Source organism: Buceros rhinoceros, unplaced genomic scaffold (genome assembly GCF_000710305.1).
Source record: "Buceros rhinoceros silvestris isolate BGI_N320 unplaced genomic scaffold, ASM71030v1 scaffold3003, whole genome shotgun sequence".
Lineage (NCBI taxonomy): Eukaryota > Metazoa > Chordata > Aves > Bucerotiformes > Bucerotidae > Buceros > Buceros rhinoceros.
The window spans coordinates 20,039-36,789 of record NW_010402913.1 but is presented as its reverse complement, the minus strand read 5'-3'; the positions used below and the strand labels follow the sequence as shown (position 1 = coordinate 36,789).

General features: G+C 40.4%; 1 protein-coding gene across 1 annotated transcript in view; it reads left to right on the top strand.

The window, feature by feature from the left end:
• Positions 1 to 3,229: 3,229 nt before the first annotated feature.
• The window catches only part of LOC104490500 (probable ATP-dependent RNA helicase DDX60), a gene marked incomplete at its 3' end in the record, with an annotated part of 32,430 nt that continues 18,908 nt past the window's right edge, over positions 3,230 to 16,751 (top strand). Inside the window, exons 1-11 of the mRNA XM_010132791.1 lie at positions 3,230 to 3,593; positions 3,728 to 3,797; positions 5,418 to 5,595; positions 5,738 to 6,079; positions 6,568 to 6,675; positions 8,102 to 8,263; positions 9,137 to 9,295; positions 9,752 to 9,893; positions 11,055 to 11,216; positions 12,602 to 12,704; positions 13,425 to 13,540. Of these exons, the coding sequence (XP_010131093.1) occupies positions 3,230 to 3,593; positions 3,728 to 3,797; positions 5,418 to 5,595; positions 5,738 to 6,079; positions 6,568 to 6,675; positions 8,102 to 8,263; positions 9,137 to 9,295; positions 9,752 to 9,893; positions 11,055 to 11,216; positions 12,602 to 12,704; positions 13,425 to 13,540 (1,906 nt within the window). The remainder of the gene's footprint in view (positions 3,594 to 3,727; positions 3,798 to 5,417; positions 5,596 to 5,737; positions 6,080 to 6,567; positions 6,676 to 8,101; positions 8,264 to 9,136; positions 9,296 to 9,751; positions 9,894 to 11,054; positions 11,217 to 12,601; positions 12,705 to 13,424; positions 13,541 to 16,751) is intronic.

The window sequence follows — 16,751 nt, the reverse complement described above, 5'->3', positions numbered from 1 at the left end:
GTTTCTATTGTTTAACCTGGTTCTGGAGTTAGGTTTTCCCACTGCTGGGGCCAGGTCATTTGTAGGTATCCAATCACCATTGCTGAGCAGCTACAATTTTAATTTCCCCTTCATAAAATATCTCAAGTTAAAATTTCTGCAGATGTTTTTCTATACTAGATGATTACTGCCAACTGCTTGATGGTTTTAGGCACTCTGTTTCATGCTTGAAAGAATATCTGCCTTGGATTCTCATCATCTCAAGCATCTGTCTGTACTCCTTCCCTCTTTGCCTCATCATTACGTAGAGAGACATAAAAGAGTGTGGTGGGTTGACCTTGGCCAACTGCAAAAGATGCTCACCCAGCTCTTCTCTCACTTGCCTCTCTCCATGGGAGGGGGTAGAAAACAGGACTGAAAATCTTGTGAGTCAACACAACGACAGGGAGTCTGCTTGCCGGTTGCCATCACAGGTAAACCAGACATAACTGGGGAAAAGTAATTTAATTTCTTGCCAATTAAAATAGATTTTGGTACTGAGAAACAAAACCTAAAATTTTTAAAAACATCTTTCCCAACCTCCTCCCCTTTCTCTTGCCAACTTGACTGCTTCATTCTTGACTCCTCTGTCCCTCTCTATCCCCTGAGCGGTAGTGGGGTGATGAGGGTTGCTGGGTTAGTTAGAACATAACAACAACAACTTTTCTTGGTACTTTACTCCTCCAGTGTGAGTCCTCTCAGTGGTCTGTAGTCCTTCAGGATAAACCTGCTCCAGTGTGGGCTTTCTACAGGTTGTGGTTCTTTCAGGGGATAACCAGCTTCTCCAGTTTCGGGTCCTCCATGGGGGGACCTGACCTTGGTGTTCACACTAAGGTTTCTTGCTCCTTTCCTGTCCCTTACCCCCAGCCTGGGTGGTGTTTCATTTTCATGGAGGTGGCACCAGCTTCCTCAGCAAAGTGCCTGGTCTCTGTTTTACTCAGGTGAATAGCACACCTAAAATACACTTTTCTGGGCCAAAATGTGTCATCCAAACAGAGGGAGAATTGAATCTAAAGGTCAGTTTTGAGGACCTAATTGAAAGTTATATTTAAAATCTGTTGAAGTACTACTGGGCTAAAGATCATCTCCCACTCAATTTGAGGAAAGGAAATAAAGAGTTCTAAGTATTTCCCAAATTGTTATCTACCAACGAAAAAGAAAGTGTACTTGAGAGGAGGAAGGAGGGGCTTGTCTTGGCTAGCTAAACAAAACAGTTCTGGTATGCTGGAGCACTGTGGGTGCGTTACTGTGCTGTAAAAGATACGGTTCTCCTGAGTTTTTGCAATCTTTGTTCAGTTCTCAAACTAAACACATGATGTTGAAAAGACCTTTGATCTGCTTACAAGGCAAAAGTTACGTGTCAGCTGTCCACTGGGGAGGCTGTTGAAAACCTACCTGGATCCATGAGGAGACTGTGTAACCTCAGCAGTTTTCTGTGCTTTATCCTGCTCAAGTATCTGATCTAAAGAAGAACTGGCTTTTCATTTCTCACCAAGACAATCTGATACACAAACTCGGGTTTCCTAATGTGGTTTCAACAGTACTTGGGTTACCCGGATTCCCTTGTAAATCAAGTCTTTGCTATTTTTGAACTAAGTGATAGGGATCCAGTACGGTTTCTGCTAAAGGATTTGCTGGAAAATCCTAAAAAGTTGTGTAAAGTTTATCTCTTGGTTTATTTTTATATGGAATTTCCTACCTTGAGAAATCAAACTGCTAGAAAAATAGACTGTGGTAAATGAAGGGACAGATATAGGAATTAATATTTTCTGCACCGTATATGCAACCTGCATTAACAATATTCCTAATCAATGCAGGCTTAATGCAGGCTCTCCAGCCGTTACCTGAAGCCACCGTGACTGAAAGGCACAAGTTACTGGCAGCAAGGAAATAATGGTGATACTGTGCAGTGCCGTATTCAGGGACGGAGTTCTGTGAGCACCTCGGAAACGAAAGCTGAATTTGGCAGCCAGGTCACGCCAGGAATGGAAACCGAAAGTGGGCGGGCAGGACCTGACTTGACTCTGGAGCCACCCAAGCCCAGGGCTGCCTGCCAGCAGTGCCTTAAAGGTGGGGTGGCAGAGGAGCCAGTCCAGGCAGCGAGCTGGCGACAGCGGCAGGTACTGTCTGAGGCGGGGCGTTGTTAGAAGTTGTGGTTAGGGTTGCCTTTAGAGCGGGGTTTGAGGCTAAGACTGGGACTGGGGTTAGAGTTAGAGCTAGAGTTGGGTTTAGTTTGGGAGGGGCTGTGGTTGGGTTTAGGCATGGTGCTGGAGCTGGGATTGGGTTTGGCTGTAGGGTTGCACTTAGCGTAGGGCTGGTCGAGGAGGCTGGACAGCATGCAGGGGAACAACTGAGACCTTGCAGGCAGCAAGGGAACACGCTCCAGAGTGGAGAGGCAGGAGGGATGTTAGCTAGTTGCCTCTTCCCATGCTGTAGCCCCAGGCACCTCAAGATGTCAACGTGTGCACTGCAGAAAAGCACTGCTGTAGCGAAGTATTTAAGCCGTAATTTTGAACAGAAATGTAGCAGTCCATACATGAGTATGTACAGATAGAGTTCTGCTTTCTTTGAGGATGCTGGACTTTACATTTTCAGATCTGGAAAGTCATGCTCGCTTAGGAGATTGCTGAAGTAATGATGGCTGTTTTCTAGCTAAGCAACAACTTCAGCATGCAAAGTGATTCACCCCAGAATGGTGTTCTTGAGCCTTTAATATGTTTTTTTCAGTTTAGGTAAGAAACCAGAGAAATGCCTCAGGTGTACTGCTACCTTGACAAAAACTAGATGAGCAGGTATGCAAAAGGTGACTTTATGTAGGTCTGTGGACACAGCTTACATTTTGTGAAAACAGGCATTAAATTTCTACTGCAAAGATACATTAACAGCACTGTAATATAGTGCACTGTGTTCAGTATTTTACAAGTAGATAATATAAACATTTTAGTTTCTTTTTTCTGCAGCTACATTTGCTAGGTGTTTTAAACTTACAAGGTGAAAATCAAAAAGAAAATTTCTGCTTAGTTTTGAGTTGAGTCCATGAAATCTGAAAAAGATTGAGGTTGCACTTTAGTTTCTTTTGTTAGCTTTATCCCAATGTGATTCTGAAGTAGATAATTTAATGGATGAAGCCTCAGTGCATACCATATTTCCTGGAAATTATCTCTTGATTACTTGTTATGGGTTTTTTTAGGTGCAAGAATCAAGATCTGTGATGGATTCTGCAGAAGGTAATTTCAAGAAAGTCGTTCCTGATGATGCAAGTGAGAACGCTCACAGTGATGACAACAGCAGTGATTGTTGTGATAGTAACGAAATAAGCTTCACTTCAAGAAAGGAAGATAAAGAGAGTGGGAGTACAAGTGACAGTGATGAGGAGAATGAGACCAGTGACAACGCGGAAGCAGCTGTTGTGCGGATGCTTAAAGAAGAGGAAGACAGAGAAAAAGAAGACGACGACCTAGATTACAATAATGCTTGTGGTACCTCAACCACTGAAGAGTTGACACAGCAGGCATCACGAACCGAAGGCGAGGATTTCAAAGTTCTCCAGCACAAATGTGATTCCCACGGCCCTGGTGAGGAGCTGTTATTAGCTTATGCTCAGGGCTGCAGTTTTTATTGCAGTGTCTTGCCTGTTGGATCTTTTTTAATTCATTGATGAGTTATGGTTATATGGTTCTATGAATAACCATATATGTGATTATTTTAGGAAGAAGAAAACATCTTGAATTTCTGAAGAAGTTGAGGCTACACGTTTGGGCATCCCTATCAAGAGCTCAGTAAGTACAGTGGGGTTCGTGGAAAGAAATGTAATAAATGGTAACAAAAACAGTTTCTTTGAACTAAGTAGACATCACAGTGTAGAACTCCTTGGAGGAAGAAGCTATGTGCTCGTCATCTAGGTTTGTGGAAACCAGGATACCTAAGACATACTTATGATTTCATTCCTCCTCCAGCTGCATAAAGGACTTCCTAATATAATAGCTATCTGTGTGGTTTAGGAACTGGTCTACAATTACAACTATTGCTATTTATTGTTTTTTAGATTCTCTGTCATGCTTTTTTAGAGCATATTTCCTCACATTTCAAGGCTACTACTTTTACAGCATTTAAAACAGTTTTCTTACAAAATTATCCTTTGCATATATTCCTCTGTGTTTTTGCATGTCAGATCTCATGCATGATCTTCTGCATCTCCAGATTCTGATTCCTTTCCCTGCTTGATATAGAAAAAGATTAGCAATAGTACCTTTCGCATTGTCAGTGAAACGTCTCCTCTGCATTCTGGAGCTGACATGCTACAGAAATTAGTATTAAATAAAGACAGATGATTTAAATGTGTAAGACAGAAGTTTATGTAGTTTTGTTCATGGAAGGCTACTCATTGCATCAGATAATAACTGGGCCTGTAAACCAGAGGCTGATCCCCACCAGAAAGAAAAGCTGGTTCTTCCCAGGTGTTAATTGAAGGTTAATCTAAGATGTATATCAGACGTTTTTGACAGCCTTGAGGAAAACAAGCATGTTTTTATTAAAGTATGGATGTTGTCATAATATACATGAGTATTGTAATATGCAATAGTCAGAGAAGTATGTGTTAGACAAACATGGAAAGCAGAGAACCTTTACTAGAAGGGCTTTCCTTTTCTTCATCTGCAAAAGTTTTTCCGATTCCTTGGTCTGCCCTGGGTAAAACATTATGTCTCTGGACTTTCATGGATTCTTAAAGAACTGGTGAATGCAATCAATTTCTAGGATGCATTAAAAAACTACTGAGGTACTTGCCATCTTCAGTGCAAAGGATTTATTTCAAGTTTGACCTGAGACTGGTTAATGCAAATTTTATCAACTTTCAAGTTTTGTGAAATAGGAAGGAGGTGAATAAGTCTTTTAATTATTTGGTCTCTGAAGAAATGTATTGTGATTGGATTTCTCTTGCTGTTAAGGTATTTTTCTTGCTATACACATTGCTTGGATGAGGGAGGTACTTGTCAATATCAGTGTCATGTTAGTTGTTGATAACCCACTTGCTCAAGAAGGAATATTCTTGAAATATTTTTTATGGTTATTATCTCCTGCAGAGTATCTCTTATAGAAGAGAAAACACTTTCTACATTAGCAAACACGGACAAGAGGTGCCACCTAAGTCACAGAAAACTCACATGCTACAGAAGTACCCGGAGTTGTAAAGGAGGCAATTGCTAATACATTTGATACCTGAAAGGATTGCAAGCTATTTAAGACTAATCTTAGATCCAAGAAAGATGTTTTGCTATTTAGTTAATTTATACATTTAATGTTTAGTTTATTTAATTGACAAAAATATTTATTTTAAAATATACTAGTAGGCGAATTTCTTCTGTCCCATGCTTGTACATGCTATTTTTTTTTTCTTTCAGGTATGTCAGTCTGTTAAAAGACTTCGTTGAGTCTGAATTCTTTGTGATAGATGGGGATTCCTTACTGCTTATGTTTTTAAATGAGGAAACACAATATTTAAACTTCTTCTACCAAATTGAATGCTTCCTGCAGGATTTCACTGAAAAAGGAGCTAAATATGTCATTGCTTTCTTCAAGGTACCAAACAAGTAACAGTTGTTTGCTGCTTAAACCAGCGCACTCCTTCAAAAACAACTGCTTGATTCTAGTTAGGATTGTGAACCTGTTCATTGTGTCAACAAAGGTAATTGAATAATTTCATTGTTTTTGTTTTCCACAGGATGCAGAACAGATGTACTTTCCATATCCTCATTTTCTTTTCCTACGAACTGCGTTAATACAACACCTGAGGCATAATACAAGTACCACTGTTCATACAGAATTTTCCAGTTGTTTGTCATCTGAATGGGAGATTTTCCTGAACAAAACCTATCCTTACTTCATCATCATATCTGACTTAGGACTGACCCCTCTCCAAACAGACTATTTATCTGTTTTCATTGCTCATACATTGTCAAAGAAAATCAACATTGTACTTGCTTCAGGACAGGAGTATGATATTCTCAGAGTTTACGGATATCACGTTCAGAGCGTGTATAAACACAGATTATTTTTTCGAGAGGTAAGGTACACAACTTTGTTGTTGGTTTGCAATGATGATGTTAGTGCTACTTAGCTGATTTAATTAAAATATCTTGATATGAGTATTATATTTTACATATTAAGACTATAAGGCACTGATATGTGGCTTATTTTATGTTTCTTTAATCTGCTGCTCTTGAAATCCTCAACAGGCAAACATTGTGGTTGGCGGGAAATTCCTGCCCTGTTCTCTATAGTCTCATCTCACATCCTTGTTCACTTAAGATACCATAGTCTCACATAGAGCCTTTCCAACAGCTTCAATATCACATGTCTTAGCTGAGTTGTAATATGCCACACAATGACAGGGATTTAGGCCAGGGATGTGATTTTAAAATTTTTTTTAGAATAGATGGTTCTTGGAGACTGAGTACTGACACATATCTGAATGGTTTCTGTCTGTAACCAGTAGTCCCTGATGCATTGTATCTATTGACTTTTGCATATAACTTCGAATTCTGCACTTAGTATGAAAAAGATCTGCGACGTGCCTTTGAAAACCTGCTCAGTTACAAAGAACAATTCATGTGTCTGTATGAACATTTCAAGCTGAGCCTGAAAAGCATAAAACAAGAGGTAATTTGACAGTTTTGATCCTTCTTATTTCTTCACGGGTTGACGGTCTTCCTCCATTCCTTTACCTTAAATTCTCTCCTAGACATAACTGGGCACTCTGTCCCTTATCGCTGAGACACACCTTCCCTGGGGTCACTCAGTGACACCTTGAGTCTGAGAAGGTCTCCTCTGTGCCTGCTATTCCTCACAGCAGCTTGAAGCTGTTCCTTTCTTTAAAGATCACTGAAGTAGAATTGTAGTAGGATGCCACTTAAGGGCTTTTTCTGTCTTGGCAGTTGCCTTTGTCTTGTAGAAAATTGGAAGCAGCCTATTCAGCAGAAAGCACTATCTGTGGCATAAATCCACTCATAGCCATGGGGGGAGGCTGTGGCTACTACCCTCCAGGTGCACTGTGGCCATTGTCTCACCTCCAGGCAGCAGCTGGCTCCTGAGGGCAAGGTGAGGTGGGGAGTGCATTCATTAGCGGTGAGTGAGCAGCAACTGTGTAGGGACGTCTGAAAAGCTAAACTTTGCCATTGCAGCTGCTGAGGCTTGCACACTGTGTTAACTGAAGTATTCACAATCCAGGAACTCTTTAAGAGATTGATTACAGTCACAAGGTCTGTGCTTGAGTAATTAAAGCAGTGTTTTTTCAATATTTTAACTTTAAAAAATTGGTATTTTTATGGTGCCATAATCACCTTTTGTGCCTAATACACTCCTGCCATTTTCCTGAGTGTTAAGTTATACTTACGGTCTTGTGACTCTATGCCTGCTCCTGCAGAGAACAGCAGCAAGAATTCTTTGCACTTCAGTGGGAATGACAGCAGTCCAGAAAAAACCCTATTGTTACTCAGAAAGCATTTTAAAGCCTGCCTGCTGTTAATGTTTTGGTTTATTCTGATTATCATTCTTGAGCCAAGCTCAATAATGAGATACCCCAGGATCAGCAGAGCATCAGGGTGCAGTGAGTGAGGACAGTTGCTCCCTCAGGGCTGGGGCTGAGGGAGCTCCCCTGGGGGTGGCAGGGCAGGGTCTGGTAGGCAGGGCCTGTCGCACTGCCCCAGTCGTGCTGGGGGGGCAGCTGCGGTGCCGGGCATCTGGCACCTCCCTGGGAACGCGCTGAGGCCAGACTGGGTTGTCAGCCTGCTGGAGACCGGCACTGCTGCGGCTCTGCTGGGGCAGGGACGGATGATGCCAAGAGGCTGGAATGGGGCTCCGGGCAGGTGGGAGGAGGCCCCAGGGGTCGGTCAGGGACAGTCAGGGCTGTTGGTGCCCTCAGGCACATGACAAAAAGAGCTATTTTACTAATGATTGTGACCACTTTTCCTTCTGTATTTTTCACATCCTTTCCCCGCCCCCGCCTCTGTAAAGGATAAGACTTGTGCTTTTTTTGTAATTTTTATTGTAGCACTCATTTGTTCTATTCATAATGTTATGCATACAGGTCTGCCAGACTGTCCGTCTGTTGAAACAAATGTGGCCTGAAGGATCTGACATTCGGCGTGTGGTCTGTGTTCTTGCTTGTGCTGTGGGATTAAAAATATACAGCAATATGCTGCAAAATGCGAATATTTCCATGGGAGCAAAGACAGAGCAATCATCAAGAGTAAGAATTCTTAAAATATCTTCTCAGCACAATGACCATAAACATTTTGCTAAGAGGAGAGATGGCTTTCCCTCTAGATTCCAAGCTGAAGAGAGGCCCAGCTGCTTCCTTCATGTCTACACTCCGTAAGCGGTGGGGTTCGGATGAGTACTGTGGCCACAGCACTTTCAAAGGAACGTGTTCCCTCTGGGTGGCACTGTGCCCCCTCTGCAGTGACTGTTCCTGGGAAAAGTTTTACCTTAGGGGCAGTTACTTCCATAGGACGTTTTACCTTAGAAGATAGTTACACTCGTTATTTCTCTTTTCCTAACATTCAGTGGCATACTAGCTTTTACAGAAGAGTACACTTTTCCTCAAGTTAGCAAGACATTTCAGAAAAAAGGCGCTTTTTTTCTAGATGTGGTCATTTTTGTAACTGTACTACAGGCCTTACATTTTCATCAAATTAGCGCAGACACAGTATATCAGTAATATTTTATGAGACACATATTCAGTGGGTTACAGGATAGCTATGAGTGGTTAGGACAGCTGAGTTTCTCTGCAGAGTGTTTGCTGTACAACTGAGAAAAGAAGATAGGTCAATATCTAGATATTAACTTTTCCTCTTAAAATAATAACACTTCCAGCCAGACACACTGACAATTAAGTTTTGTCTTGAATTTCATAGTCATACTCATTTCAGAAAATATATTTTTTTTACATTGTAACTGATCTTCATCTACCAGCACTACAAGAACGTTCATTTTGAATTGTTTACATTGTTAAAACAGCTCATAATTTTAATCTAAATGCAAACCACTGACTTAAGTAGAGGTGAATGCAATTATATTACTGAAAGATGTGGTCAACTTTTTATCTGTCATGTCTCCACAGGGAAGAAGTAAACTACTGTCTCCAGAAGCAGCAGCTGACCTCTGTAGAATGCAATGTCTTACAGTGACTTTTCTTATTCATATGCCTCTTGCACAGAGAGCTCAGATTAGGATCATGAAATCCTGTTGGACTAAGCAAGTTTTACCATTAATAAGAACGGTATGTGTAACACTGTCGTATTTCCCCTGTCATCAGGTGCAGTTGTAATTTCAGTTTTCATTTTCCTTTATCTGCTACTTTAATCATCTGATATGATCAACGAACATAAGGTACCTGTTGGAAGCAAACCTTATCTTGTGATCCACAAATCAGCGGGGCTTAGGAGGGTTCTTGGGGCAATATCTTTATACTTGACCTCTTTTTAGACATCTCCAGTTAGCCAGCGTTAGTGTTAGGATACTGGTCTCTTCCCGTATGGGAAGTTTGACGGCAGGCTTTTTTATTGTTTACAGTTGGTTATTACAGTGAAGGCAGTTTCCTGATCGCAGAGAAGTCAAACAACAGTGTTATTCATGTCAATAAAACCTGTTGTTGTAACATTGTTTTGGAGATGTTTTGATCCCTCCATGTGAAAGGGTGCTCCATAAGAATTAATTGTTTGCTTTATTTTAACAGCAACAGCTGTGTATGCATTTTGCTTTGACGCAGCTCAGTGATACAAATAATTGGAAATTGGATTTAACTTACCTGCCTGACTTAAATGATGATTCACTGCTCATTAATCTTGCATATTACTACGAGGTTGAATACACTGAAGGTATTTATCTTTGTTGAACAATTTGCTTTCTTACATTTCTAACTTTATTAAGCTTCAAAATGGGAATGAAATTGCTTGTACAAGCAGAAATGAGCACAATTTTCTAACTACCCATTTAATAATAGAACATTTTATGGAATAACAGGGAAATTTTTTTCTACAGCCAAGTTTAGAAAATCACAAGTGAAAGTGTCTTTCACAAGTAGTCATTCAAAATAATTTACCATATCATATCTTTGGTGTGCCACATGTACTTATGCAAAGGAAGAGTAATATAACATAGGTAATAAGAGCTCTGGGTCGCTGTTGTTGGGTATTCTCAGCAGTTCGTGTTTACCCAGTTTTCTATTCGTTTCATTTTGTCATAGTGCAACACAATCAGAATGGAAACTAAATTCTATCCCTAATGTCACTGTAGCATTGGATAATATGTTTAATTTCAGATGAGATTGATTCAGACAAAATCAATATATTGTCTTAGAAATACATGAATTTGGGAGCTCTAAGAACACCATCAGATGTGTTAAGATTCACAAAAAAGTTACAAAAGTTGACAAGGCAAGAAAGTATGGAAAAAGATTTGTAGCAAATGTTCTTTCAGATTAATTCTTTTTACCTGAAATCTTCTACCATAAATCTGTCTGTCTGGTAGTAAACCAGAACACTTTCTTTATTAATCTAATCACAAGATGTCCTGTCTGTACCTCAGTAAAACAAGTGTTGAGGAATTTTTCAATGAAATATGAATTAGGAATATGAAACATTTATTTTTGTAATGATACCTATTGTTTGGCACACACACACACACACAAAAATCAAGATCCTACCCTGCAGGAGACAAAGGTGAGAAAACTCTTCTTTAGCTGTGAAGCTTGTAGAATTCCACAGTCTAAATGTGGTGTTTTTTCCAAAACACGTCTTCTCAGTACATTTAGTTATTTATACCCTGGGCTATTAAACACTGTCAATGTACAACATTCTGTTCTATTTTGTTGTAATGACCAAAGACCTTGGGTAGGACTGAAGTCTTTGTGCCTGATACTGCATAGGTGAATAAGTAGGTTCTGTTTAAGGAAACTTAATTTTACAGTACAGGTGGGGTTTTTTGTTGTTGGTGGTGTTTGGTTGTTTTTTTTTTTCCTTTCTTTCTTCCCTGTGCAGGATTAGAGCCCAAAAAGGAATTGGGGAAAGAAATAGAGAAAGAATACCAACATTTATGGGACACGGTAACAAAATTGGCTGTAAAGTACAGTTTTGGAGATGCTTTCCCAATACGAAAGACCTCCCAGCTATTTCTTGAACAGGACCAGACTTTATTTAGAGGTACTGCAACTCCACAAATTAGAGTTAAAAGCATGATCTTCACTACTGTCAGTAAAAGTTCTAGGAGTAGTGATCTGATTTTATCCTGTCCATGAATCTAATCCATGCTTCATAGATCCTCTCATATTTCTTTTCAATCTACTAGCAAAACTTGCAGCTGATTGCAAAATAAGTCTGACTAGGCCTTATGGCTGAAATTCTGACTCTGTTGTAACCAGCACAAGTATTGTTATTTCTTCAGTAGGAGTTGGGTTTAGTTCCATGATTGCTAGCCCAAATCTATTGTATGTATTGTAAAAATCCATTATGATTATTGAAATAAAAATAATAGTAAAAAGCGTAATAATTACTCATTATCGAAGTAACAATTATGCTGCAGCAAGACTGTCTTTGAAGAACATCTCTGTACATGTTGACATAGGGTTAAACAGGCATTGGGCATGGAAGCAACAAATTAAGTGAAATGTAGAATTGTTGCCCTAATGGCAGAGGTAATACTCCAGCCAGGTAACTCCCATTGCGATCTTTGAAGGCTGTAGAAATGTGACTTAAGCATAAGTGTCTTAAATTACATTGTCATCCTGTTTAATAGCCCATAACTGGGGATGTGCACAGATGACTTGGAGATTGTTTTCTTCCCTCACTTACAAGACCTGTACTGAATATATGAAAAGATTAGGTAGAGATTTTTGCCTTATATCTGATGTTTCTTGAGAACCAGTTTTGTTACAACCATCAAATGTTTGTTTTAAACCTAGCAAATTGTATAAATCTATAGAAGCGGCAGTTTTTAAGAAATTCAGTAAAGGCTGGAATGCAATTATGCTTAAGTTTGTGAGTGTCCTTCGGCTGGTTTCAAAGATGTCAGGTGGGCTCTAGTGGGCAAAAAAAGGCAGTTTGTTTGTTGTCTGGGGATTTTAAGGCATCTTCTGGCACAGCATTTTTGTTGCCTATTTCTGTATCTCCTTTGGACAACTTGAAGACTGAAGCTGTAGCTAGACTTCAAACATGGGAAGGATGCTCAATGTCACATCTCATCTTTAGTCACCTAATGTGAATAGAGTTGAAAGTCCATATTCAGGAGACTGTGGTCTTTATGGAACCAGTGCAGGAAAATAGATGCCTGTGAGGTGAGATGAGTTGTAGCATTCAAAAAGTTAGTGTAGGTGTCTAAAACGGATTATAAGAACATCTACAATAATCAATAATGATGTCTGCTTCATTCTTCTTCCCATGCTTGAGAAGCAACCGGAAAGGGGAACTAGTGAACTAGCAAATTTTACTTTATATAATTTAATTTATAATGTAATTTGACAGAATTTTCAAGTATGTTATGCAAATATGTACATTCTTAATTAAACAATATTATTTTTTACACTGTAAAGTCCGTGAAGCAGAAATTCCTAATATTGGACTAATCTCAGTGAAATCCGATCTTGTGGATGAGTACACTGGAGATGTTTTGAAAGACCTACCTGTTTTAGAAAGGTACATGAATGAATTTTAGTCTATTGAAATAATATTGTATGGGCTTATTTTCTACTCCCCTGCACTTTGCATCCATATTATACTCAATTTCTACAAATGTAGAAGTGCTTTTGCTATGACTGAGTAAAATTTCAGGTACTGGTGTAAATATTAACAGAAAGTTCAGAACAAAAATGAATTAGAGTCTGTATATCCTTATTTTCTCATACTGTTATTTGTTGGCATTATAGTCTTTGATTCTTCTTCTGCATTCTGGAACTGTTTTTCTATATGTACAATTTGTAGTTAAAAGGCCTTATCCTAAATTGCAAAATTCAGATCGATTTTGGGAAAAGAAAAACATTAACTAAAAATACTGAAAAAGTAGAAGAGAGTAACCCTTACATTTACTCTGCTACTTGTGAAAGTGGGTTCTGTGCTGCACAACGAGTTATTTTTTAGCTAGAGTTTGAGTTATGTAGTTAAATTGCATTCTGTGATTAACCTGTATGAAAATAAGTGAAAAAATGGGTGTTTATTTTGTTTGTTCGTAATTCGTCCTGAAAAACCAAATCTATCTTGAGACATCATATTTGGAGTAGAATTAAACCATATGTCGGTTTTCTGCCACAGAAAAATTGTGTTTCAATAAAGACAGTTTTTTGAATGATTCAAATGTTTCATTAGAGATGCCGGAGAATATTTTTAATTTCTGCTTTGGTTAATGTTTGTGTATTTCAGCAATGATCCTGCAGTTACTTCACTTAATAAATACAAGGAATTTGATGAGCTTCGTCACTGGCATTCTGGCAGACCTTTGACTGAGGAGTATGAGCGAGTACGGTGCAATGCTGATGGTAAGAAAAAGTAACACAAAGCCCACGTGTCTGCGTTGGCTGGAACAGGTTATCATTTCAGAAATTATTTGCAGCTATATAAATACTTGCCAAACTAGAGCTATCACAATAGCTAAATTTTACTTAAACTGATGTGCGTCTGCATGATGTGTATGCATTGTATATTAAACAGGTCTGATGAGTATAACAGAAGGAACACTTGCTGTCAGATGTTCATGATATATTCCATTTCGCTTGTGACGTGTCATGGATTTGTATAAGCGAGCTGTATGAACATCTGCTGTCTAATGTTTAAATATATGGCTTGGATAATCTTAGTAAACACATCCACACCTGTGCAAAAATATGCTCAGATGTTTGCACAATGCAGGCATAGCCAATCTTCTCTTTTGAGAACAGAATTAAAAGCACCACACAGCCATTCACTCACTCCCCTCCACCATGGCAGGATGGGCATCAGAAGGGTGAAAGTGAGAAAACTTGTGGGTTGAAATAAAGTGAACCCACCCATGCAAACAGACCAAAATGAGAGATTCATTCACTATATCCCACAGCAGGCAGGTGTTTAAAGCCATCACCAGGAAAGCAGGGCTCTGTCATGCTTCAGAAATTATTTGCAGCTATATAAATACTTGCCAAACTAGAGCTATCACAATAGCTAAATTTTACTTAAACTGATGTGCGTCTGCATGATGTGTATGCATTGTATATTAAACAGGTCTGATGAGTATAACAGAAGGAACACTTGCTGTCAGATGTTCATGATATATTCCATTTCGCTTGTGACGTGTCATGGATTTGTATAAGCGAGCTGTATGAACATCTGCTGTCTAATGTTTAAATATATGGCTTGGATAATCTTAGTAAACACATCCACACCTGTGCAAAAATATGCTCAGATGTTTGCACAATGCAGGCATAGCCAATCTTCTCTTTTGAGAACAGAATTAAAAGCACCACACAGCCATTCACTCACTCCCCTCCACCATGGCAGGATGGGCATCAGAAGGGTGAAAGTGAGAAAACTTGTGGGTTGAAATAAAGTGAACCCACCCATGCAAACAGACCAAAATGAGAGATTCATTCACTATATCCCACAGCAGGCAGGTGTTTAAAGCCATCACCAGGAAAGCAGGGCTCTGTCATGCGTACTTGGGAAGACAAACACCATCACTCCAAACACCCTCTCTCTTCCTCCTTCTTCTTCCAACTTCTATTGCTGAGCACGACATACGGTAAGAGCTTGGGGTCCTATGACAGAGGGGTCAGCTGTCCTGGCTGTGTTCCCTCCCAACTTCTTGTGCACTCCCAGCTTATTTGCTGGTGGGGTGGCGTGAGGAGCAGAAAAGGCCTTGATCCTGTGTAAGCACTGCTCATCCATAGCTAAACACTCCTGTGCTGTCAACAGTGTTGTCAGCACAAATCCAAAACAGGAGTTGCGAAGTCACGGATTACTGTTGTTACTCCAGTTTCGCTTATGGTTTTCATTCAGTGACTTAGAAATGTTGAATCCTGAGTGGGTATTTGCACCACTTGACCTATGAAACCACAGTTCCATCTGCTTATCTTTCTGACTGTATGATTTTCTGCATTTTCTCGTGTGCTGTGATTTCAAAGGGAAGTTTAGAGAACATAACCTGGAGAACAGTAGCTAGAGCACCTTCCATAACGGAGTTGAAGGTTTATGTCCACTCCAGCTGAAAAGAGGGTCTACTCTCTCCCAAGCCTTGCATGAATACTTGAATGTTGATGTGTTATCTCACCCTTTCTTGTGATAAACAGAAATATCTGAGATGGGTCTTCACACTCAAACCGACTCATCATTTTAATTTTAAGGCAGAGAGAAATGCCTAGGCTTGAGTGTGGAAGTATTCATATGCTCGGTTCAGTACCTTCTATTGGATAGCATCAGTGTTATTCCACCAGCTTTGTATATTTGCCATGGTTTAGACCTGGCTGGCAACTAAGCAGTCACTCTATTTCTCCCAGAGGAGAAAATACACCAAACTACTTAATGGTCAAGGCAAGGGATAAGGGAGGGCTTACTCACCGCTTACGGTCACGGGCAAAAGATGAACGTGGCTTGGGAATACAAAATCAATTTTAATCAAACACCAAAACTGCAACTAAATCACCAGTTAGAGAAGACCAGCAAGATCTTAAATGCATCTTTCACCCCACCCCTCCCTTTTTCCCAGGGCTGGCTTTGCTACCTCCTTCCCCTTACAGCCCCCCACCCCAGTTCAGAGCAGAAAGGAACACAGGTTGGGGGTTGCAGTCAGAGTCATCTCTCTCCAAGCTGTTTCTGCCACTTGCTCTTTTTCATGGGAAACACTCCTTCATAGCTCCTCAGGTCCATGTGGCCTCCCCCAGGAGGCAGTTCTCCATGAACATCTCCAGCTTATGTGGGGGTCTGCTGCTGGGATTTGTTCTCCCAGTGCCGAACCAACCCAGTGCCAGTCTTCCCCAAAGTCACAGACTTTTGTCAGGATCCTTGGCTCTCTGCAACATGGGCCTTTTCCCAGCATTCTGCATCGTGGGTCTCTCTCCACCTCTCTGCAGTGCAGGTCTCTCTCTAGCTCTGCAGCCTGACCGTTTGTTTGTCCACCAGTGCTCTCTGAGGATTGCAGGGTCTCAGCCTGCCAACTTGCCGTGGGCCAAAGGGAAATGGCTGTATTGGCATATCTCCCTAGCTGCCTTCTCAGTTCCCTGGGTCACCACATGGTTCTCTGTCCACCCTACCCCCTCCAAAGCAAAGGTCCTCTCCCAAAACTAAAAGGCGTTTCCAAACTGTTTTCCTCTCTTAAATATGTTTATTCACAGAGGTGCTGACTGGTGCAGCCTTGGCCAGAGGTGGGGCCAAACTGAACCAGGGAAGCTTAATTCAAGACGTTTCTTACAGGGGCCATGCTAGCGGCCCCATCCCCCACTGCTGAAACCAGGTCAAACGAAGGTAGCAGCCTCCTCCCCCACTACTGAAACCATGCCACATCCCAAACCATCACAATGATCTGATGACAGACTCTGGTTTTCATGGGGAAGGTGTCTCTGATCATCTGAACTGGCTTCTTATTTTCATTGACAGTGTGAGAAGACTAGGCATTTTGCTCAAACCGTTAAAACGTCTTTCTAGGCATCCTGCTTGTTTCCTTTTCCAGTATTTTTAACGTGTGCCTGAAGTAGTTTGAATTTGAGTCTATTGCCTTTCCCT